The sequence below is a fragment of the Monocercomonoides exilis genome (genome assembly GCF_001643675.1).
Source record: "Monocercomonoides exilis strain PA203 chromosome Unknown scaffold88-35566, whole genome shotgun sequence".
In the NCBI taxonomy this organism is placed as follows: Eukaryota; Preaxostyla; order Oxymonadida; family Polymastigidae; genus Monocercomonoides; species Monocercomonoides exilis.
In genome coordinates this window covers 10,593-35,566 of record NW_027150633.1, presented here as the reverse complement: position 1 = coordinate 35,566, position 24,974 = coordinate 10,593, and the positions used below count along the sequence as shown (strand labels likewise).

General features: G+C 37.5%; 5 protein-coding genes across 5 annotated transcripts; 1 reads left to right on the top strand and 4 right to left on the bottom strand.

The window, feature by feature from the left end:
* Positions 1 to 19: 19 nt before the first annotated feature.
* Positions 20 to 744, bottom strand: MONOS_18475 (uncharacterized protein; the record flags this gene model as incomplete). The annotated part of the gene is made up of 2 exons (XM_067871499.1): positions 20 to 406; positions 490 to 744. The coding sequence occupies 2 exons, from the start codon at positions 742 to 744 to the stop codon at positions 20 to 22; spliced, it is 642 nt and encodes a 213-aa protein (XP_067718565.1).
* A 99-nt stretch (positions 745 to 843) lies between these two features.
* Positions 844 to 1,375, bottom strand: MONOS_18474 (putative Utp14 protein; the record flags this gene model as incomplete). The annotated part of the gene is made up of 2 exons (XM_067871498.1): positions 844 to 1,115; positions 1,165 to 1,375. The coding sequence occupies 2 exons, from the start codon at positions 1,373 to 1,375 to the stop codon at positions 844 to 846; spliced, it is 483 nt and encodes a 160-aa protein (XP_067718564.1).
* An 890-nt stretch (positions 1,376 to 2,265) lies between these two features.
* Positions 2,266 to 6,226, bottom strand: MONOS_18473 (uncharacterized protein; the record flags this gene model as incomplete). Its single annotated transcript, XM_067871497.1, has 6 exons — positions 2,266 to 3,065; positions 3,382 to 3,608; positions 3,752 to 4,762; positions 4,840 to 5,332; positions 5,395 to 5,850; positions 6,034 to 6,226. 6 exons carry the CDS (start codon positions 6,224 to 6,226, stop codon positions 2,587 to 2,589), a joined length of 2,859 nt encoding a protein of 952 aa, XP_067718563.1. The 3' UTR covers positions 2,266 to 2,586.
* A 324-nt stretch (positions 6,227 to 6,550) lies between these two features.
* Positions 6,551 to 12,715, bottom strand: MONOS_18472 (uncharacterized protein; the record flags this gene model as incomplete). Its single annotated transcript, XM_067871496.1, has 8 exons — positions 6,551 to 7,709; positions 7,832 to 8,440; positions 8,596 to 8,957; positions 9,011 to 10,084; positions 10,167 to 10,831; positions 10,938 to 11,723; positions 11,768 to 12,318; positions 12,378 to 12,715. 8 exons carry the CDS (start codon positions 12,713 to 12,715, stop codon positions 6,551 to 6,553), a joined length of 5,544 nt encoding a protein of 1,847 aa, XP_067718562.1.
* A 7,584-nt stretch (positions 12,716 to 20,299) lies between these two features.
* MONOS_15998 (uncharacterized protein) lies at positions 20,300 to 22,207 on the top strand (the record flags this gene model as incomplete). Its single annotated transcript, XM_067868903.1, has 1 exon — positions 20,300 to 22,207. One exon carries the CDS (start codon positions 20,300 to 20,302, stop codon positions 22,205 to 22,207), a length of 1,908 nt encoding a protein of 635 aa, XP_067718561.1.
* Between the last annotated feature and the right edge of the window lie 2,767 nt (positions 22,208 to 24,974).

The window sequence follows — 24,974 nt, the reverse complement described above, 5'->3', positions numbered from 1 at the left end:
ATGATTTGTCTTTCCTCTTTTAGCTGCTTTTCAATCTCACTGTCTTCGTCTTCATTTTCTTTTCTCCTTTTTTCGTTTTCTTCTTATCTTTTTTTAATCTGATCGCTTTCTCCATTGGCCTCGCCAACTTCACCACTGCTTCTAATTTCATTCGTTTTGAAGCTCCAAACACTCTTTCATCTGTTCTCCTCTGAGCTTTTTCATCTCTGAATATCTCGTTTTTCACAGCTGGCACGTGCCCATTCTCTGCTGCGCGATCATCTCTCGTTCGAAGCCTCGACGCGGAAAGCATACCATCATCATCATCACTCTCAAGATCATCTGCTTCCTCATTAACTTCACTGTCAATGATGCCTCCATCTTCACTTTCATCCTCTTCATCTTCCTTTTTCTCATCTTCTGATTGCTTCAAAGTATGAAGAGAAAGAGCATTTGAAGATAAAGACAAAGCGCTGAGTGTTGATGCGATAGAAGACGAAGCAGGAATACTCGATTTCTTTCTCTTTTCATCCTGCAACGGTGCCGTCGTCTTTTGCAGCCAGGGATTTGTTGCGATGCGAGATTGCTCTTCGGCTGTTTCTTTCTTTTTGCAAGATCATCGATATCGCTTCCACCGTGTTTGCGTTGAATGTCTGTCTGGCTGATGTCAATGGGTGCTTTGACTTTCCGAGCAGATTGCGAAGAATTGGGAAGATCAGCAACCCAACGTTCTTCCTCTTCATCTGCTCCATCATCTTCACTCATTTCTTGATCGCCGTAACTGTCACGAACATTTCTCATTTTTCATCTTTTGTTTGAGTAATTGAGATTCCATCTCTTCTTGCTCCTCCTCTTCCATTTCTTTCACTTTTTCTGAACTTCATCTGTTGCGCCTTCCTCCTCTATTTGCTCTTTAATTGCACGCTGCATAAACGTCATAGCAAATAAGCCTTGTTTCTGCCGAAGAACTTCTGCTGCACCTGATAAAAACGCTTCTCTTTTTCTTTGCATCCTCTCATCGTCTTCATAATCCCCTCTTTCGCCTTCTTCTCCATTTTTCTTCAAAATCTTTTTCGAACCATTTCCATTCAATTCATCGTAATCATCTCGCACAAGCTGAGAAGGTGCAGTAAACGCTTTTCAAGCTTTAGCATTTTTGCATTTCCTCGTCTCCTTTCTCAATACCTTCTGGATGCTCTCCGCTTATATCATCATCATCATCATCATCATCATCAAAATCATCTTCATCTTCTTCATCTTCCTCCTCTTCCAAGCCAATTTTTCTTCGCAGCTCTTCACCTTTCCTTAATTGCTCTAGAACAGCTTCTCTTCCACCTCCAATCATTTTATTCCCTCCTCCTCCTTTTTCATTAGTCTGAGTTGTCTTTGAATCCATCGTGATGTATTTTTATGTTTAAGCGTTGCTCGCTCTTTTGCTCTGTCAAGCTTCGCTCGCTCTATTGCCACTTTAAGATCACCTCCAGCTCCTATTTTTTCAATTCTTTTAAAGATAAATTACCTGTAAAAGTCCCTCCTTTCACTGCTTCTGATCCTTCCAATTGTTTCTTAAGTTTATCTTCTTCTGCTCTTCGCTTCATTTTTCGATAATTTTTACTTTTAATTTTGTTTTGTCTTTTTCCTTTTACAGCTTGATATGATAGCAAAGCTCGAAGTTTTGCCAAATGCCTTTGTTTCTCCTTGAATTCTTCAGGTGTAATTTGAATTTTGGAAGAGGATCTCCATGCTGCATTTTCTTAATTAATTTAGATTTTTCCCTCGTTTTTCTTCATGCGGAAGAGCTTGCTCGAGATCAAGTTCCAGCTTTGTTTTTAATGAAGGTATTGATTTTGATGTTGAAAATCCAGCAAGATTTGGCGTATTTCTGGTCTGGAAATTCAAAGGAAATGATACAGATTCTTTCTGAATTACAAAAACATAGTATATTTATTAGTTTCTTATTCAAAACTTCAAAAAATCGATAAAAACCCTTCGTTGATCCATCACAAATCCTTGCCAATTTCTCATTGAACGTTTTGTTGAAGAGTATGCCTGCTGACGGTTTATTTTATCAACTTCATGAGCTTCAAGCTCGACTTCTTGTTGCTCTTTCTAAATAATATTACACATATGAACAATAATTCCAAATTATAATAATATGTGACATGAAAAGCAAACCTTTTTCTCTAAATATTCAAACTTTTTGTTGAGTTCTGAAAATCCATCTTCATTTTTAGAGATTTAAAAGCGAATTAAAGTATCGCTGCTCATTAAATTGAATAAATATTAAAATGGGAAAATAATTAAGATCAATTTTGATTTTTGTGAATTGTGCGCTATAAATATATAATTTTAAAGGATCATAACTAACGATCCAATTAGAATAAAGAATTCAAAGAATTAAATTTAACATATTAATAATCCAAATAATTTACATAAATACTACATAATTGATTTTCATTCAAATAAAAATAAATCTACAAACTATTACATATAGAAAATAATAATAATAATAATAATAATAAATATAATTCTTTAAATACATATATATCATAATTTTGGTTTAAAATCTTTCTATTAATCACAGATTAAATTTCTGGATGAAATTTCTTATTGTTCAACATCTGACTGAATACAAATATCTATTGCATCAGAAACAGTAAGCATTGCAGATCCATCAGGAAACATCTGAATGAACTCTCTTTTGAGATTGATAAGAGTTGGTCTTTTCAGAGGTTCAAACGATAGGCATTCGTCCACAATTTTTATCAACGATGAATTATTAATACTAACAAATGGAGGCCTTTCTCCATTCATAATCTTTTGCCCAGCTGTTTTTGCTTCAAACTCTCCAAACGGAATCTTCAAGCTCAGACATTCCCACAGCATCATTCCAATCGAAAATGCAACAGTTTTCCTTTCTGCTCCCAATTTTTTGTTTGAAAGTAGCTCCGGCGCCTTCCACCGTAAACACTCCTTCCAATAATCTTCATCATCCTCAAACGCTGACGACGGTGGTGGCGAGTCGGTGAACCTCTCGCTCTTCAACGAAATATCAGACGAAGATGTTGCAATCGAGGATGACGAGACTGAAGATGAATCAGACTCATCAGAAGAAGAGCAGCCCCGAGCGAAGCACAATGGCAATTATCATGTGCTCTGAAAACAAAACAATGTGAGGGCTTAGATTTATTAAGGATGGAAGATCAAATTTATCATTCTCAAAGGAGTGAAGCGCCCCATTCGCCACCCAGAACAGGATCTGCGCAGCTGTCACTTCTCTCTCTCCAGCGACCCGATCGGCATCTCCTTTGTCTTGTTCCTTCCGTGAAGAAGCATGAACAGGGAATCCCTCAGATCCACAATCAGTTTCTCATGAGGAGATGAGCAGGCCATCGCATCCACCAGATTCGACATCGACGAGGTGGTTGGACACAGTTCCTCCCGCCGCGAATAAAAAAGAAGAGTCTGTGTCTAAAGTGTCTGTGGTCGAAGTGGATGAAATGGAAGGTGAGGGTGTTCTCTTTCTTGTATCTTCCTCATCCTTATCTTCATCTTCCATTTTCTCCAGCGCCCATTGAGGAATCTTGTCTGAGTCTCTCCCAAGGATATATTCAGTCGATCCATTCTCACTTAAAAGATGCTCCGATGACTCAGAGTGTTCTATTTTGTCATTTATTCTTTTCTTTATCCTCTCTTCATTCTTCTTCTCTGCCTCCTCTCTGCTCTTCGCCACTGCTCCTCAGGCGACATCTCCATCGTCACCATCTCAAACGTCTTCGGATCCTTCCTCACTGTGTCTTCCACAATCACCTCCAGCTCTTTTGTCCTTCTCTTCTGCTTTCTCCACCGAACAACAAACAAAATAAATCCAACAAAAGCAATCAAAAACAATACAGCAAACATCACAATCACAATCAATGCCCATGATAATTTTCCATCTTTTCCTCCTTCAGCAAGCTTTCCATCACCACTTGCTTTCGGATCGCTTCCGTTCTTCAAAACAAATGCTTTTGTTGAAGAAGGTGTCTCTGCATTTCCAAACAGAATGCACACCGACACTTCTGTCTCCTCTCCTGCCTCATAAATCGTCTTTGAAGGCACTGCCCCCAACACTTCTGCCTCCGATACAAACCCTCCCTCTTCAAACGAGTATCTCTCCACCAACTCCTCCGACCCAACCCTCTTCACCACCCGAAACGACAGATTGCACGGCACAAGAAGCAGCCCAACGAACTTCAGCCTCGTCACACTCCCATCCTCCTCCGCCTCCACATTTTCCAGTTCCGGAATGAAAAACACTGATTCTCTTTCTTCTGCTATCCCGCCCAGTGTGCACCCTTCGTTCAGCACCCACAACGACGACCCCTCCTTCACTCCGTCTCCTCCTTTCACACTTGCCACCTTCAACAACCCTGAGCCTGAGCAAACGATATTTCTCCGAACTGATTGATAATTTTCTATCTTCGGGTTGTTGTTCATGAATTTTCCATCTTCAATCATCATGCTCCCTCCAAACACGCTCATTCCTCCTATCGAGCTGTTTGCAATCGTGGTATCTTTCATCGTAGAGGTGCTGTTTTGCACATCTGCAAGTGAGCCATTCCACGAACACAGCTCATTTGTATTGCAGATGCTGTTGTCCATAACTTCTGAATTCTTATTTCCTTCCAATTCACAAAGATCAAACAGAACTTTCGGACACACACAAATTTTACCAGAATTCCTCTGTCCATCGTGTGTGGTAATCCCCAGAAAGAGCAATTTGAAAGTATGATATCCGCAACTGAAGATGCAGATATACATGTCAAGGGATTTGCTGTTGAAGAGGCAAAAGATGAGGCAATCGAGTTGTTTGCAAACTTCGTGTGAGCAACACTGATTTCTTTGCTGTTCTCACAAACTATTGCTCCGGCAGCTGAACTCATCAAGCAGAACTCGGAAGAGGCTACAGAAACAAAGCACGAAGAAGAAACATGGATAACACAAGACAGAAGAGTGAGCGACGAAAATAAGCAGGAGGTTATTGTTCCATTCCCCTCGCTGAAGTCTAAAAGAGAAAACAGCGGAAGGCTCGATTCAGATGAAAACGAGCAGTTTGCCAGCTCAACCACTCCACAACGAGGAGAGATGAAAGACGAATGTGAACATACAAAATCTTGCTCAAAAATAAACCAAAGATTCGCAATCGAAACAGCTTCCAAAGTTGCAATCACAGCTTCATTCGCTGATGATGCGATGGAATTTATTGTTACGTTGCTCTGAGACTTCGATCGCGAAGCAAGAAGAAGCCTATCCAGCGTGAGATCTTCTTCAATGAAGGTCCCTCCGTCGACAATCAGACGTGAATCAAAATCTGAAGTCACATGCGAAATGGCATAACCCAGCGACAAGCAAGGCAGAACATATGTGCCGCACTGTCTCTCGTTTTCCCTCCATATTCGCTCAGAGACGACACTACAATCGTGTCTGACTGGTAGATTGTGATAAAGTCCATGAGATTTGTATCTGCTATGTGATCTGTTGCATCGATTCCATAGATCGCATTCTGCCTCACATACACCCCTTCTCGCAGATCAAACCTGAACTGTGTCTCATTGATCTGTGCTGTTATGTTCTGGCACGACACATAAATATCGTTCCCCACCTTTGCAGTGTTCCCTGCAAACGACACGCTCTGGAACACAAAGTCCAGCACCCCGCTTCTCATTGCCTCGATGTAAAACACGCCTCCTTTCCCTTCGTCTGAGCAGCAGCACCGCATCATCGTAGATCTCATTACAGAAAATCTTCCGCCCTCACCCAATTTCACAAACACAGCTCCTCCTTTTGGCTTTGCCCCGCCTTGCAATCGCTCACTGAAGTCCCATCCATCTCAATCCAAAAATCTCTTTCTCTTTTGCTATCGATAACTGATGCCCCGTTGTCTGTTCTGCTTACTGATGATATTGTTGACGAGTTCAGCCTCAATTCGCTTTTTTCATTCGCATTCACCCCTTTGCTGAGCCTGCCACTTCCATAGTCTCAAAGATGCTCCCATCTGAAATGTTCACAAACGAGCACGTGAAGTTCTTGATCTCACAAACACCAGTGCCCATAATAATTGCGCTTTTTCCGTGCTCGCTGATTTCATCGCCACATCAACAAGTGAAAGCTGCCCTCTAACGCAGACAATAAAGCTACACCTGCTAATTTGTATCCCTCCCAACATAACTTCTGCTCCCAGCGAGCACTGCCCCAAAGACACCATCCCACTTTCACTCAAAATCACTTCCGAAGCAGAATTGTCGAAGCTCGATGCAATGATCAATGAAATATACTTTAGGGACAGTTCCGCTGTGCATCGCAAAAACGGCTCTGATACTTCTCCTGCCTTTTCCTAAACAGAAGCATCGACTCCTGTTTTCTTCTTCCTCCAACGAGCTTGATTGGATGGTGAAGTTGGAGAGAGTGAAGGTGTTGGTAACTTCAGTGGATTTGGAGATGGAGATGAGCTTTGGCGAGGCCTCGTTGCTGATCTGCTGCATCCCTTTCCAGAACGAGCAGCACGGATCATCTGCGCTTCCACATCTCATCACATCTGCCCCAGCATCTGATAGATGGATTGCGGAAGCTGAATAAGGAACCAAATATCGGAACAAATCCCACAATTCATCTTCTCCTCTTTCCCCACAAATGCGTTGCTGTCGCTCTTCATCTCCTCGAATGAGAAGGCAAATGTTGCCAAAGAGACTGACGAGTTTAAGTTCTCAGAAACAACAAAGATGTTTCTGCCTTGGTGAGCATCGTTTGCTTCAAACACCATGCTGCCTTCGAATCGGAAGGGTTTTGCTGCTGCAGACTTCGAGCAGTCGATATGCAAAAACCCTCCTCTGCCTCTTTCTGTGGAGCATTTGCACAGCTCTGCTTGGCAGCTCTTTACACGCAGCAGGTCTGATCGCTCCAGACAGACAGACATTGCGCCGCCTTCAATGTTCGAAGGCGCATTTATGTTGCAGAAATTGCACCTTTCAAGTGTGGCATAAGATGAAAGCCTGAAGGGGCTGTATGCAAACACCAACGAAGAAGCAGATACATTCAACAGCTCCACTGTTCCTCTTTTGCTCAGCACAAGAACATATTCCAGCGCAGAAGTGGCATTTGAATGGAATGAGGTTGAGTTAAAGGTGAGATATCCGTCAGATGATGAAACAACGGAAGACTGTCCATTTGAGAAGAACGCAGGCAGATGGAACTGCACAGAAGAAAACGAAAGGGAATTGTTCAAGTTGAAAATTGATTGGCTCGATCCGCTTGCTGTTTGAGAAATTGACAGTTTGGCAAATGCATGCGAATCAACTGCAGACGACAATCCAATGCTGAGCTGAGAAAGGCCAAATTCATAGCACTCGCATATTGCCACTTCATCCAGAATTTCAACAAAACACAACCGCAAATCTTCTGATGTCTGCAGATTATTCATACCCCACTGCAATGTTCGACATGGAATTTCTGCCTTTCCACACCCAATAAAGTCGATTCCAGCCAATCCAACGCTTATTGTCGACGAAGAATATTTCACCAGCAGATCTGCTGAAACGCTCACAAAATGCGTTTCGTCTCTTCCTTTCATATCGATTTTAATCTCTCCGTCTGCTCCAAAATACTCGAAATCAAACAGAGATGGAATGATTGACGCGTTCAAATCAGCGCTTCTCACAAACATGTCTTTCCCTTCAAACGCCTCATTTCCGCTGAATGTTAAATCAGAAAACAAATAGGCATTGACATTCTCCTTCAAATCGAGATAGATTCCGCCTCCTCTCCCATTAACAGCATTCACCCCACAAGACACAATTGATGTTTTGTTCATCACCAAAGATCCTTCTCCTCCAGAACACAATAAAGAGCCTCTCCATCCCCTTCTGTCGAAGTGCATCCTTCGAATGTGCATGCCCCTGAGATTTCAACAGACTTCGGTTGAGTCATCTCTAACATGTGTCCATTTGTCGTCTCGCAATTCGCAAATCCTGTATCCTTCAGCGTTATATCGCAATTCCCGCTTCCAGTTATCAAACCCTTTCGTGCATCAGAAGAGATAGAAGAAAAGCTGCAGGCCTCCAACAAAAGCGATGTTCCGTCAATCAAAATAACTCCAGCTGTCTGAAATGGAATATTGCCGAAAGTGCATGAGTCAAAGTGCACAACTCCGCCACCTCCTGAAACAATCCATTTCGAAGGGTTGGAATTGCTGCTGCTTCCTTGCTCAAATGTGCAATCTAAGAATGAGCATTGACCAATGCTAACTTCCACAAGTGAACCTATTTCTTGCGAAGGATTGGGAGACGATGGAAGCGCAAAGCCCAGCCTGGAAAAGGTGAGAGTGGTTGAGCGACTTCCTTCAAGCAGCTCGAACTTTCCATTTCTTCCAAATATCATTGCTTTTGTTGTGGAATTGCTTTGGATGGTGAGTGAGACTCCGTGCCTGTTCACAACAGCATCGATGGGGGTGTTTCTTCGAGCTGGATGATTGTGTGGGAGGAGTCCATTTTCTGAAAGCCAAGCTCCACTGAGGTGCATGGGCTTCGCTTCGATCCACAGTTCTCAACAGCCGAGGCACTGCCATCCACAAACACAAACGAAGTCGGTGGAGGGAACAGATAATCGATCATTGTTGCACCTCCGTCTGCTGGTTCAGACAGACGGCGCACCCACAGGCGGTCAGGGGCAGTGCCTTCAGAAGCTGACCCATTCCAATACATCAGAAGGATTGCTGCCCCTGGCTCTTCGCAGACAACATACGCATCCTTCCCGCGCAATGCTCCGTTGTTCTCGAACGTGTTGTTCCTCATCGAGTAATCGAGATGGGAAGAGCCAAACGTGAGGAACAACCCTCCCCATACCCATCTCCGCTGGACACAATGCAGAACTCCACTTTGTTTCTCTCGAATCGGAATGTGCCCCCTTCTTCCACATCCATCAGCATACACCCTCCGATCGTTCTCCCAGAATAGCAAATACAGCGTATAAATGAGCAGTTCTCCACACCCAACACCTCGCCAGCACCCAATTCACCCGCAATCACTCCTCCGTCCCCATTTGTTCTGCTCAGATTCGAAAATGTCACATTCTTCAGAAGACCATTTGCCAGTGAATTAATTGTGATGTGGTTGTTGTTAGCCATCGTAGAATTTTCGATGTTGCTGTTCTCAATCAATTTTTTTCCACTTGAAATCAAAATCAGTGCTCCATCTTCTTCTCTGCTCAACTTTGATGCTTCCATTCCTTCAATCGAACATTCAGCATTGTTTCCATCAAGTGCAATAATCTCAGCATTTCCCATTGCAAAGTCCTTCATTTTACATCCATTCAATTCCACTTTCCCACTTGTTACGTATATGATCCTGTACTCAACAACTAAGCTGCTGCTGTTTTGAAACTCGCATCTGTGAATGGTAAGAGTGGCTGATGAGCACAGAAACAGAGAAGTGCGTGAGGTCTCGTCGAATGAGCCTGGCAGTCCAAACACAATTTCACTGAACTTCACATTCACCGAAGAGCACAACAATCCAGTACCTTCTCCCATTCCATCACTCCTCACATCAATCACGCCTCCAATCTGCTCAGCACTCACTTCTGTTGGCTGTGTGTCAAAAGATATGGCATCCTTGAAGGAAAAGTCTGCTGTCAGCCTGATGGATGCGCCAGATGAATTGGATGCTGGAAAGCGCTTGGAGATCGCAAAGGGGATTGTTGCACAGGGGTATATCGAAACACCGCACATCCGATAGTCAAATCCAGTGTTTCCTCCTACAATTGCAGGAGGCTCAAACATCAGCAGAAACACAACCAAAGGAATAGCATACGAAACATTCCCATCTTCAAACCCACACAGCTTCCCAAACTCAGCTGTTGACTCTTTGTCGATATCGAACTTGAATGACTGATTGGTGACGATTTTGTCCAGGCTGTATCCTTCAACAAACACATTGCTTCCTTCTCCCTCTGCTTCATTGCTTGTACTGTCTCCATCTGTTCCATAGGAAACAGCTGTGAGGACAAGATCAGCCAGCCAGTCTGCACACTTCAGAAATATTCCTCCTCCAAATCCGCATTTTGGCAATGTTCCCTTTGCGCTGCACCTGGTAAATCTTGTGGCTGTGCCTTCTTTGCCAATCCGAATTTTGGCAGAGGAGCTTGTGCTGATGTACCCCTCCACCGCATCCCCTCACCGAAGAACAGCTATCAACTGAGATGTCGTTCAGCTCCAGCGACTCGTTTTCTCCAATGTCTGTCTTGATCACGCTTCCGTTCCCTTCGTTTTTCGTGATCCCTGAAAAAGTGTTGTTTTCAGCAACCAGACTTTTGCCGTGCTTGTCTTCCAGAAATGAGCAGCATGAAGAGGCAGACTGGCTGATTGATGTGTTGTGCATGCTCAATGTGCCTGCTGATGAGTATGCGATGATTCCTGTTTCAACAGCAGATGTGATATTTATCCATGTGCATGAGTCAATTGATCCACTCCCTTTGCTGCACACTTTCACCATCTCGGCTGACTGGAACCCGATTGAATTCACTGTGAATCGAGTCATCGCAAACGAGCCTTCAGCAACACTCAAAAACCCAAAAGCGCATTTTTCTTCACCTCGTTCAGCTAGTATTGAGCAGTCCTCCAGATTGAGCATCGCATTTGCACTGCACACAAGAAACACCGATGATTGAGGGCTGGGGATGGTTGGCTGCAGGCAAAAGGCGAGATGTTTCCATGCTGATGCTTGCTCCATTCTTATCATCGCTTCTGATGCTCCTGTCTGGGTGCCAATCATCCTCATCTTTGTTTCTGCCACTGTTCCTTCAAAGGTGATCTCGCTGGTACCTGAGGGTGATTGTCTCGCTGAGTGCATAGACTGGATGCACAATCAGTTCTTCTAACTTGTCTGTTCGCTGCGTCAGTGCAAAGGTAATCGTCTGACACCCATAACCTGCGAATCCGCATGCAGACACATCGTTTCCTTCTGAAAGCACATGCACCGCTGACTCACGAGGCAGCAGATAAAACACAAGAGGGATAACAACACTCGGCCATTTGGAATCGGTTCCAGCACAGCTTTCAGGAGCAAATGGCGCATCTTGACGGAAGAACTGGAAGGCAGCTGTGGTGATGCTGGATGCCAGATCGACAGAGGACACAAACAAATCATTGCCATGCTCAGCTGTGTTTGAGGCAAAGCTCAGGGTATTTGTGAGAAGATATCTGGTGTTGACTTCAGAGAAATCGATGAGAATGGCGCCTCCCTTCCCTTTTGAGCCTGCACTTGGCTTAGGTGCCTGACACGACGTGAATGCAGATGACTCGAGTGTGAGTACCGATTGACTGTTGATGTGAAGCGCAATGGCTCCACCTCCTTTGCCATTTTCAGTCGCTGTGCATTTTGTGAATGTGCAGTTGCTTGCTGTGAACGAGCTCGCAAAGCCACTTCTGGTGTTCAGAAACACACATGAACCATCTCCTGCTGTTCTTTTTATCTCTTCAAAAGTGGTGTTCTTTATAGTTATCGAATATGTTCCTGAGGAGCTGGAGACAAATGCAGAGCTGATGAGATTTGAGCCGTGGAATGTGCTGTTATTGATGGTTGTGGTGCCTGTCGAGTCAACAGATATCAGCCCATCGCTGCTAGTAGTCGTCATTCCATTCACATCCAAAGTGTCGAAATCTGCAGAGGCGCTTCCGCTGATGGCAACAAAGGTGCATTGCCGAAACTCAGCTTCTGTACAAGAGGAGCAGCAAAGCGGGTTATTAACAATTTTCCACTTGTGATCTTCGCAAGGCAATACGAAACAGAAGCACCCGAAGCAGCTGGCACAACCGCGCAGTCAGTCATCGACAGCACATTAGCATTCGAGAGGATAGCTCCTCCATTCAAAGGCTGAGTACAAACGTTCTGGAGAAACTTGTCTCCACAGAATTGATCAAGCCCCTCACTCACTTTCGCTTGCGAGGAGCCAACATTGATGGACATGCTGTCTTCTTCAGCATCAAATCCATACGATTGACTGTTGAGGAGTGTTTCTGTTCGGAAGGAGAAGGAAGGCAGAAAGCGAATATTTCTCTTTGTGTTTGCAAATCGCGCAGCTGAAGCGCCTTCTACACTCTGACACGGATAGTCGCTGTATCCGCAAAGACGATAGTCGTTATCAGTGCTCTGTCCAGACACATAAGCGGGAGAAGTGAAGTTCCTCAGAAACAGAGCAAGCGGGAAAATAAATGATTGATCCCCATTTTCCACCCCGCTCAGCTCATCAAAATCTGTGATGCCAATCCCAATCACTGGATGAAAACCAATTGTGTTTGTGTTTGCTGTTCTGAGCAGTTCTGCACTTTCAATAAAAACATTCTTCCCTTTCCAGCCACCTCAGAAAACTGAACTGATTTGAGCTGGAAGTCTCTAGCTCCTTCTCTCAGACGAAGATAGATAGCACCACCTTTCCTCATCTTCTCATCATCAGTAGAAACTGTGCAAGAATTAAATAAGCACAGCGCTGACCCAATTGTTAGTCTTCCATTTTCTGAAATTAACAAGAAAAAGCAACCTCCATCTCCATCTAAGCAACTGCATTCTTCAGCAGTTATATTTAAAACTTCAAGATGTTCTCGAGATATCACATTTTTTGAATATAAGCAACCATTTCCATTTTTGCAAGTGATATTTTGAAAAGTAATGTTGCTAACTGTCTGAGCAATAACTTGAGAAGATTGCATTTCGTTGAATAAACTGCATGAAAGGGTGAAGTGTTTAATTGTTACTGATATAAAGGAAACTTTACTCAAGAAGATATTAAACAAAGGCGAGGAAAAAGAAGAATGAGAATTATTCTCAGTCATTATTGTTACACCTTCCAAACAAAGATTTGAATCAAACGAATTCATCGTAAATAAAGAAGGAGACGGAGTTTCCAAATTATCATGAATAATGAAAAGTGATAGAATTGTCAAAGAACCAGAAAAAATGTCAAATAAAGAAATTTGTGAAGAAAGCGATGCAGAGTTAATCGAAAAGGAATTGCCAGGTTCTTGATCAACAATAATATTTCTATTTCCAATAAATATTTGCGACAATGGAGATATATCAGAAGTGAGAACGATCTTCCAAGAAATATCGTCACTTAATGATAAAAGTGCATACTCAATAGTTAAGCATGGCCTTTCCTTTGTTAATCCACAATTCAATGGTTCATTCGTTCCGTCGTGAGAAATAAACCTTGCAACAGTTCCATTATTTACCCAATCCATTGGAAAAGATAAAACTGGATCTCCATAGCAGATTCTTTGATTATTGACATTTGTAGAAAAAGATGAAACAAGAGGAGATTCACTTTGCTTTTGAAATTGGCAATCAAACCATACATCGTGTCCTCCTGAATCAACATTTGACGTTAAGCATTGACAATTGTGAAAAAAGAAAAATCCAACTTTAACATTGTTGCCACTATTTTGATCGTATCGATACCTTAATCCACCCCATGAGAGTTGGCGGAGCAATTAGTAAACCGGATGCTGCAAATTAAGCAAAGATGAACTCCACATGGAATACAAAGTGCACCACCATGTGTAGTAGATACAGAACTGCGATGGAATGTACAATCATACACATTTGATTTTTATCTTCAAAAATAAATGGAATACATTCAAGCATTGCAAGATCAGATAAATACAAATACAGTGAACCACCGTATCCATAAGAACTGCAATTTCTAAAGAACAACCACTTACTCTTGCGCAATGATTAAAAGTATGCATAAAAACTGCACCTCCATACACTGTTTGAGCAAAGCAACTGTCAAATGTTGAATTTTCAACGATAAATTGTTTCCCATCAGAACAAAACAGCGCACCTCCGCTTGATTTTGCTCCACATTTCAAAAAATTGCAGTTTGTTACAGTAATTTCTGTATTCTTTTGAGCGTAAAGCGAAATTGCTCCTCCATTGGAATCAACAGTGCTCCAATTCGATTGTTGTCCTTCTGCAAACGTCTCGTTCCACAAATCGTGATCAAAAGTTTGAGAAGTCGGATTAATTTTTCGAGTCATCAAATTTTGATCGAGCTGCAAAGTCCTACTGCAATTGGAATATGAATTGTTGAAAGAAATTAATGAAGACAAATCATTATTAATTGATCGAACAATTCCGCCATAGAAAACGTTTTGAGTGGAAACAAAAGAACAACTCGAAATCAAAGAATTGCAAAAACAAAGTGGTTGCTTTTCTGAACGAAAATTTGTATTTGTAAAATTGATGAAGATTGTTTGAAATAATTCTACAGATGAAACAGTTGAAGACGAAAGTAATGGACCTCCTTTCAAAATTAAAGAGGAAAACATTGACGAACAAAGAGTAATTGAGCAAGTTGGTTGAGTTGGAGAAATGACTTCTGGACTGGAAACAATCGGAAACATGAATTTACTTGATGAATAACATGATACAGAAATATTATTGCAATATAAAAATCCATCGCGTAAATCTATGCTAAACTGTTTTGTACCGAAATGCATATGACAATGTATAATTTTCAGATGTGATCTTAAATCAACATTCAGCGAAGTTTGCTCGGAAAGATAGACTAATTTCATCGAAACCAAGATTAATGACGCATTGCAAACAAAAACTGAAGCGCTATGGAGCTCTGTCTTATAGATATAATTTTGCAAATAATGTGAAGCAAAACTTATCGGCTTAAAGCACGTTTGTGGAAAATTATTTAAACTGGAATGAAAAATGTTTGAAGAAGATTCTTGATTAACATATTCGTTTTTCCTGCATATATTTTCACTTTTAAAGCATATGCCAAAGAATAAAACTACGAAGATAACTTGTTTTAAAATAAAATTCATAATTAACCAGCAACACTTTATATAATAAAATTTATAATGGGTATCCAAAAATTTCTTTTCAAATACAATGTCAACTTCAAATCAAAATATTAACCTTTGCTTTTCATTGGAATAGAATTAAGGTTTCTTTAAATCAAGTAAAAATGAAAAGCTTGATTTTTGATTCAGATAATTGTTCGTTTCATGAAATTTTTTCCCTTAAAAGTGAAAAGGAATAAATAAATAGAAATAAATGATATTTCAATAATCCATAAAATCACTTAAATGAGATAAATTTAATTTTAAGCGGTATGACATCTGAAGCAATCTGATCTTTTATTATAATTGTGTCCTTTGCAAATTGGACAAATCCAGTCACCTTCTCTCATTTCATTAAAAAATTTGCTGTCCCACTGGAAAAACCGCCTCTACCTCCTCTAGTCGTAAATCCCCCTCTAACATATCCACTATTTACTCCTCCTCTGAAATCGCCTCTTAATCGTCCCCTAAATCCTCCTCTGACTCCTCTCATAAATCCTCCGAATTGGGGTGTTGCGAATGTATCAAAATTTTCTCTTCTTAAGGTTTGACATTGCTTACAGACCGTTCTTGTAGCATAATTTAAATATTTGCAAACTATCAACAATTATTTTGTGATTTCAAAATATTAACGTTTTACATGTTTTTAACAAAGCAAGAATCGGAAAAATTGGAGACTCATACCTGGACATGTCCAATCTAATAATCCGCGTTTATATTTAAAAATGAAATGAAAATATTCAAACAACTTTAGAAAGAAATATACAAAAAACAAAAACCTTGATGACCAAACGATAAAACAGGCTTTATCAATCTTGGAGTATAGCATTTATAACATACAACTCTGTGTTAATTAAAAATTTAATAGATCTTACGACCAACTGTATAATTTACTTCTAACCTTGTTGAATAATTAATTGCAGAACATCTCGAGCAGACCCTTCCAAAAAAGAAAAATGCAAATATTTATCATATGATGAAACCCTACCAATCTCCCTCTTTTGCCGTCTGTGTAACGAGTGATGCCATCTTATGATTTGCGATTTGATCTAAACTCTTATTTTTGATTATATAAAATTGCTCAAAAGCTATTATTTGCTATTCTTTGAAAAATATCAAATTTGTAATTATGCAGATGAAATTAACTTAATGAAATCATAAATGAAGACTGTTTTTGAGTCTTTCCTCAGGTCATTTCAAATTTATGTTGCTTATCAAAACTTAAATCGACAAAAAGGAATTAAAATCAAAATAAATTAAAATTTTTAATTGGCTTCCAAGAATATGTCATAGCGATAAATACAATATGTTTTACCTTGATAATTGAATATAATCCATTTTCAAAACACTCCTTCATGTAAAATACTTTTAATCCATTTCAAACGAAAGAGAATTTCAAATACTTTTTAGAAAATATTACACTTTTTGTTGATTCTTTCCAAATTCTTGAAAATATTTAATTTTCGTTTCAATTAAAAACAATTAATTTTCCATATCTCAAACAATTTATTTTAAAAAATATTAAAAAAATACAGAATGTGGTTGAATAATGATGATAAAACCAAAAAGAAAAATATGAACGATAACAATAATCAAAACAATAACATTTCGGTAATTTCAGATTTGACAAAACTGAAATTTTTGTTTTCAAAAATTCAGCTTCTGAAAACATTAATTATAAAACAGAATTTAAAAACACATTAATCAAATAATCTTTGAATAACTAATTTAAAAAAATTGAAAATAATGTGAGTAATTGAATAGATTCAGATTTGAATAACTTTCAGTTCAATCCGTGCCCAATCACATATATTAATATTACCAGATTTAGGAACGCTTCAAGAAAGATTTTGAAGACTTTCAAAAAGTCGACTGTTTCTGGTTTAATATTCAAATTATAAACACACTTATAATATGATCTCTCATTAATGACAATCAAGTGACTTACAAATCCAACTTTTATGTAAAATTCACAGTCATGTAACATTAAATGACGGAATTTAAACATCATCATGAAAAATTCATTTTTGATCTTGCTTTATAAATTGTAATTTCTGAAATACAATTAATGTTTATGAAATGAATTCGTATTCGTTTTGCGTTTTGTGAAGATTGATGTGTCAGTCCATTTTTCTGAGGAAGGATAAAAATTGATATAATCATTTGATCCTTATGCATTATTTTTTGTGATTCCAGAAATGCTCGAACAGTTTGATAAAAATAATTGTTGATATTTTTAATTTTGAATAAAAATAAATTAATAATGAATTAAAATGTTTTTCGTTTTATATTTGATTTCAAGAGAGAAAATCGGAAATGATGATGAAAAAAGGAGATAAGCGATAAGGCAAATACAGCATTTTCATCCGAATCCAATAAATTGGTAAAGAACAAACGAAAATGATAGTGATGAAGCATTTATCCAGGAACAAGAAACAGTGTTATCTAAATTACATCCATTCGAAGCAGCTGAGTTACGACGTTCTTTTTAAGTATTCAAGAGCTTGATGAGCCTAATGACGATGAAAAATACTACAGATCATATTCAAATGGTGAGGAAACATCAACAATTGAGCAGAGAATTTATAATAAGATTGGATACGATGGAGTTCTTCAATTGATGGATGAATTGAATACAAAAGTGATATTTGAAAAATGCAGCGATAAATGGATTTCAACAGAATTATCTAAAAGGAACAAAGAGTTTAATAAAGAAATTAATTCGCTGATTTCAAATTCTCAGCATAACATTGATGAAATTTTTAATTCTTCATTCAATAATCAATCAAATAGCAATAAGAACATATTATCTCAGAATATTTGCGTTGAAAAGGGATCAAAAAGCGGATTACTATCAGAATCTGTTTCAGGTTTATGTTCACATTTTTCATCTGATTTTAACGATTCTGGCAATTCAATATTAGATAAATTTGATGAAAAAATAGATCAAAGATTGAATGGAGAACCAACTTCACAAGAGACTCAAGTCTTTGGATCAGTGGCTTCATGTAATTCTAGTGAACATTGTCAGGGCAGTGTTCAAAATTATTCAAAAAAAGCAAAAGAAGGAATCGAGCAAGTTTATCAAAAAGTTAGACAATATGAATTGGAAAGTGAGGATAATTATTACGATGAGGAGTATGGGATTCTTGCCAGCAAACTTGCTCAACTTGAGCTTTCAATCGACCCTGATGCACGAACACACAAATATGTTTCATTATCTGAAACGTTAAGCAGATCATCTGAATTAGGCATAAATGATGATCATTCACAATTTTCTTCCTCTTCATTTTTGTCTTCATCGTTATATAATCCTTTGCTTTCTTCTTCTTCGTCTGCTAATGATTTAACAGATATATTTCAATCGTTATTAGCACAGCGTTCTCAACGATTCCATCATCCTTTATCTTCTATAGCTGCTCCTGAGGAATCAATTTTTTCATTGTTAACTTCATCTTTTTTTCAGAATGATATGATGGCGGATTCATCAATGCCTGTTGACGATCCACTTATTGGAGAATTATCTTCATCGTTAATGCATACTCCACTTTTTCCCTTTATGAATATCGATGATTCGCCGTTAAATAAAGAAATTGAATACAAGCATAAATTCACTTTTAATGATGGTTCAAAAAATGTAAATGGAGTAATTACAGTTGTGATGAGAATCGATAATGGAAAGAAAAATACAAAATCGAATGCCCAGAAGGTTGGAAAGCAACCGAACAAGGAACAGATAAAAATGGTCAAAAGGTATTCAAGATATCCTCCGATGAGAAAGGATGCAGATACGTTGTTTTGCCATCTGAGATTGAAGAACAAATGGAAGCTTATCGTATTATTCAAATTAATCGTTTTGGAATTTTAAATTAGTTTTTTCAAAAGGTGGATTATTCGAAGGGAATTGTGTATTTCATTTAACATTTGGCTGAATTTTAATTTCTCATTATTTTCTTATTTTATAATCTACATATTCTACTTTTAATTTTCACATAAATTTTTGTGGATATATTTCATTTTTAGAGTGGGAAGATCAATGTTTAAAAAATTATTTCTTTTTCTGTGCGTTTTTGTTGGATTTCGATTTAAATCGAAGTTTGGATTGATGGAAAATAGTGAATTATATGTTCATCAACAAATTGAACTGCTTCAGGAGGATTTGAGAGATATGACTTCAGAAAAAGTGTATTATGAAAAATTATCTATTGCACTTTCAAATAAGCTTTCAAAGGTTCAAAAAGAACGCAAAAATAGTGATGGCGGTACCATTGAAACACTTCAGCACGCATTAGAAAAACTTAATCGTGAAAAAGTATTATTTTTGAAATGAATACTAATGAGAAACAAATGCTAAATGCAATCCAAATGCTCCAGGAAGAAAACGAAAGCTTGAAGAGTTCATTAAAGCTTTTGAACAAGAGAAAAATGAAGATGAACAAGAAAAAGTTTCCCTTCGAACTCAGACAAATGAATTGTCTCAAAATTGAACAACACTCTCCATGAACTTGAAGTGTCAAAAGCTGAAAGTGAAAGAAAATTGAATTTCACTTGTAATAGACATTTGCAAGAACTTGAAGAAAAGAAATGAAAATCCAAACTCTTGAAAAGGAGAAAGAAACTCGTTTAAAAGAAGAAATGCTCATTAAAAATCTTCTTTTTGATTGCGAATGTAATGATTCTCGCGATGAAACGACCATCCCGAATTTGTATGAAGCAATTTTTCGATGGAAGCAAGAAAAGAACGATGAGAAAGAGGCTGCAATAAATGACATTGTTGGAGTGACAATTCAAATGCGAAGCGAATTGGAAAATGCTGAGCAAAGACTGCAACAATGCATTTTAGAAAGAGATAAATATGCCAAGTTCATGCAAATGAATGACAGTATTTTTAACAAGAATTTGAGCAATTCAGATGTATTTAAAAATCATCAGATGGAAAAGGGGTTGAGTTTTTCAAAGGAAGAATTAAATCAGAATAACAATCAATCAAAATATCGACAAAATAACTCTACCATTATTTGGAATACGAATATAACTGATAAAGATATAGGAAAAGGAGAAATTTTCGTCACCCCTGCAACATCAACAGACCATATGAAATTACAAGAATCTTTTCCTTTGTCTTTAGCATTAGATCAAGCCGCTACTGATTCTGAAAATACCAAAAAGTTACATCATCAAAACGAAGAAGTTTCACCACTTTTATCAAATTTTCATTTTAACTCTGACGCATTTGAATCTCACACAGCCAATTTTATTCAGAATTTAGAACGTGAAGATATTATCTCGCGCATAGCAACACTGCAGTTTGATAACGACGCTTTAACGGAACTTGTTACACTCAATTCGGCTTTATCAGAAAGCACAGAGCAATTAAGATCCGTTGAAGACGAATTGGAAAGGGAAGTCGAACGCAGAGAAGCAATTGAAAAAGAAATGTTTGAATTGAAACAGGGATTAAAAGGAACAAATGGCAATGCAATAGATGAACATGAATGCAAAGAAAAGCAGATTACAAACAAATGCGAAAAAGCTTCTCACAAAATTACGAAAGAAGAAAGCGCTCTTCATGAAGTTGAAACAGCCTGGTCCAAAATTGCACAAATTGGCATTTCTCGCGAAAATGCTTCATTACCTGATGTTGTCGAGTTTTTGATTGAAAAATTCAATGCCAACTCTTGTTCACCATCTTCAATCAGAGATTCAGCTAATTCAATTCCTTTAACTTCTGTTTCGCCTCATTCGTGTTTAAATACTCCATCAAATGCATCATCGTTAATGAAGCCTCAACCTCTTTCTTCTTCTCAGACTTCTTTTTCAACGAACTTCCATTTCGATTCTCAAACTCCTTCATCAGGTCATCTTTCAACTTCCGGGAAGCCATCTACATCGCCACACACGCCAACCACACCCCTTCATTCAATGTCGCCTTTAGGCGCACAATCACCTGGCATTACAATTGCTGAAGTGACACCAACACTTCCATCCTCTTTTCTTTCTTCTGCTCAGCAACTTTTAACTCCTGACGGATTATCTTCTCTTCATCACTTGCCAGTTAGCCAACCATTTCATTCTCCTTCTAACTCATTGCAAGCACATCAACAACACAATAAAAGCACATCATCTTCTTTTCTGTCAACGCCTTCACCATCTCCTTTACCATCTTTTCGAACATCAAAAGTTCAAGAAAGTGATTGTGCCCAGGCAGAGTTTAAAAATAATATGTTGCCTCAAGAAGTCAATGCAGAGGAAAGAACACAGAGTTTCTCTGATCAACGCCACGCAGCACTTTTGAAGGACTATGAGAAGTTGAAGATGCAACACAAACAGTTGAAAGATGAAATAGACCAATATTGCCTTTTGATTGTGGAGATGCAGAGTTCATTAGATATGGCAAAAGAGAATGAATCAGGATATTTAAATCGGGAAGCTCATCTTTGGGCAGAAATTGATAATAACAAGAAGAAATTAGCATTATGCAAAGATAAGGAACAAAAAGCAGAACACGAACGATTGAAATGGAATGCAAAGCAAAAGGATTATTTAGAAAGAGAAAAGCAATTCAAAAACGAAATAGCTTCACTTAAGGATGATATGGAAAAAAAATTGCTTTCAATAAACAAACTTGAAAATCAGCTGGACAGTGTTTTGGAGCAGTTTGAATCAGCACTTTCAGAAAAGAAAGAATGCGAATTAAGAGCAGAACAAATGGAAAAAGAGAACAATGAACTGAGAAAAATGATGAGCGAATTGAGTGCAGAAATCACAGAATTGGATGAATGGACAAAGAAGAAAGAAGAAAGAGGAGAACGAGCATGGGAACTTGAGCATAGCGAGAAACAAAAGTTCAGAAACGAAACTTTTGGTGCTGAGTCAAATAGGCTTATTGAAGATTTGCATGTGTCTATTGCGCATCTGGAGAAAGAAAAAAAAGAACTTTTAACAAAATTACAGAGACTGAACAAGGAATCAATAGAAAAAGAAGCAGAAATGAGGAAACGCATTGACATGCTTGAAATGGATTTGAAGTTCAGAATGGATGAGAAAATGCATTTATTAGCGGTGTCTGGTATTGATGAAGCTGAGTGGAACAAAGAATATGCTTCATTTTGTGAGGACCAACAAGATGACCAGGCGATTCCCTTAAAAACTTCGAGTCAAAAACATAACAAAGAATATGACCATTCCGAAGATTTGAAAAGTGGAGATGCATCGTTATCATTGGATCAAACAACATCTTCTTTGCAATCTAATTTCATGCAGCAATCCTTCGATACGACAAATCAAAGTAAATCACAAAAAAAACAGGGAACTGTTCGGTTCGTTTTGGATACAAAGGATTAATTGACTTAATGTTTGAAAAGTGAATAAAATTTCAATTTTGAGCAAAACATATCGAAAGATGTGCTGTCAAATTATCTGATTGATATGATTATGCGTCATTTGCGAAAACATGTCGATTTTCTTTTTAAATTTGATCAAATATTGTAAAAAGCTTGACGTAAATTCAATAATTCTTTTGAAGATTGTTGGAAATTACGTTGAAATTTTCTTCAAAAAAGTGTATTTTCAATAGCGACTCATTTTATGTGAAAACAAAATCAATGTATTAAAGAAATTCTGATAAAAATGATTATTTTTACTCCATAATTAAAAATGAAATTTTTTGTTATCAAAAACATGTGTAGCGTGAAAATTCAAAACATCTTAAAGTGACAGCTGTATAAAATGATTATTCACAAGCAAATATCAAAACGCACAAGCCTGGAGAAGTTTCATATGAGAAACTATTCACTTCTTTTTTCAAAGCTGTCTAACATTCATGAAAAAGCTTTCTTATGAACGTAAAAATTGCCGATGACTCATTTTCTCCGTCAAACAGCAACAGGCCTTTCTACCAATGCTGTAGTTGAATGAATTGTCGAACTTCTTTAAAGTTGCGCTTGTAGTACTTTCTGTCCATTTCCTTTTTCTTCCTTTATTCAAGTTCAGAAATTGCAGAACATATGAAAGCTTCTTGTGCAAAAAGTTGCAATTCCTCAAATATCTTCGTTTTTAATTCTTCGTTTTCATTTCTCTTCATTTTCCTTCGTTTTTTTGCAACACTTCCATTTCAGATTTAAAATTCCCCGGGAGAATGAAGAATAATTCTCATTGCAGGTTGCAAATGTATTGGAATTAAGAAGATAATTTTAGATGAGTATGAATGTACAGATATGTCGATTGATAACAGGAAGAGGCTAAATTTGTGAAGAATTTACGAAGAAACGATTGTACATACAAAAGACTTCTTTTTTAGCAGTTTTCTTTGTTCATATGTCATTCAGCTTAGATGTCTACGCGCCTCCAGAAGAGTACACTTTGCATCATTTTTCGAAAGATAACTATACAATCAGCAGCCTCAATCCAAATAAAGAACACTTTATTTGTATATACGTTAATCGAATCCAGAAAAGTCTGCATGACAGCAAGTGGCTGGGAAATGGCCGAGCACCAGCGTCAAAGTTATTTTCCGAGTTGATCAAAATTTCATTCATAAGCAAATTTGAATAGTTGAAATTGCTTTCCGTTTTTTATAGCAAATAAAGCACAATTAAGTTGTCCTGAGCAATAATATTCATGAAATTTCCCGAGAATTCTGGTAGTAATCGGTCTGCGCGTCATTATATGATAAAAATTATCTAAATACAATATTTTCCAGAATAGGTAAAGTTCGACCTCCAAAAAATCATGAAAAAATAACCATACATTGTATATTCAAAATACGCATTTTCATTGTCCAACAGTGAAATTTTTGCATCACGCAAACATTCCTGATCAAAAAATTCTCACGCAGTTATAACGAAATGTCCATGATTTTTAGCGTTGAATAATTGTCTCACATGACCCAGATATTCCAGATTGAAATTTGAGGAGGAATAAAAATGTCTATTATTCAAACAAAATCGGCTAATAATGAATGATAAGAAAAAGTCACAAATAAAAGAACTCAAACTGGCTGTATTCAATGTAGTTGTAAATAACATGCATTTGACTACTCCGATATTCAACAAATTAGCAAAACGTTATCGTCTCATTAACAGAGAAGTTGTTTTCACTTAATGATTAAATTTAGTATGTAACTTGATCACATTTTTCAAGAAAAAAATATATGACCAAAACATTTTGTTTTCATGGATTTAACTCTTTATAAAATGTGGAAGATGATATTGTATGGCTTTTTGACCATTTGTTACATGTTGAAAAGAAAAACATCAAAAAATTTGCTATTCTTCTTATTGACGATTTTAATTCTAGAATATTGAAGGAAAAAATGACTTTGATAAATTATAGACCAAGAACTGTCAAATAGATTTCAATGAGCAACGTTAGATCAAGAAATAATGGAAGCGTTGTAAAGATAAATTGGATTTATTCAAACATTGACAAAACATACCAAACAAAGAGAATTTTTCCCAAAAAAATCTTTTTTGGAAAATTGAAAGATAACACAATTATATCACATTGATTTCACAGGATATATTGATGGTTATTATAAAAATTATAAGTTTGTTTCTGGAGAAAAGATGAATCATTTTTTATCTGATCATTTCTGTTCGCTTTGAATTATCAATTTTTTCACTTATTTTCATTTTTGACCTGTTTTTTTTACGTGAAATTGATAATCACATGAATGATATATCACTATTTAACTTAAACTCGATCTATTTGGACTTTTGGTTTTTTTTTAACGAATATTTTTGTTAAAGGATCTGTCAGAATTTCGAAACACAAAAAATTGTGTATCTCGATGGAGAAGGGGAATTGAGCCAAATCCTTTCACCCACATTTTAGTTATGAATTATCGGTGATATTCCAAAACACAGAAAAAATATGAAAAATTACAAAATATTCACATTAATTGACTATTCTTCACTCAGGTTATCATAGAAAATGAGATATAATTAATTTTTATAAATTTAACTCAGAATTTTCATTTCAAATAAAAATACGCAATATGTTAGTAAAGAAGAGATATGTTTATAGAAATAATGTCAGGTTAATATCTGCAGTATTTGTGGAGATATGAATTTTTCAATGTTTTTTCAGTCATTTTACAGTCAAAATATAA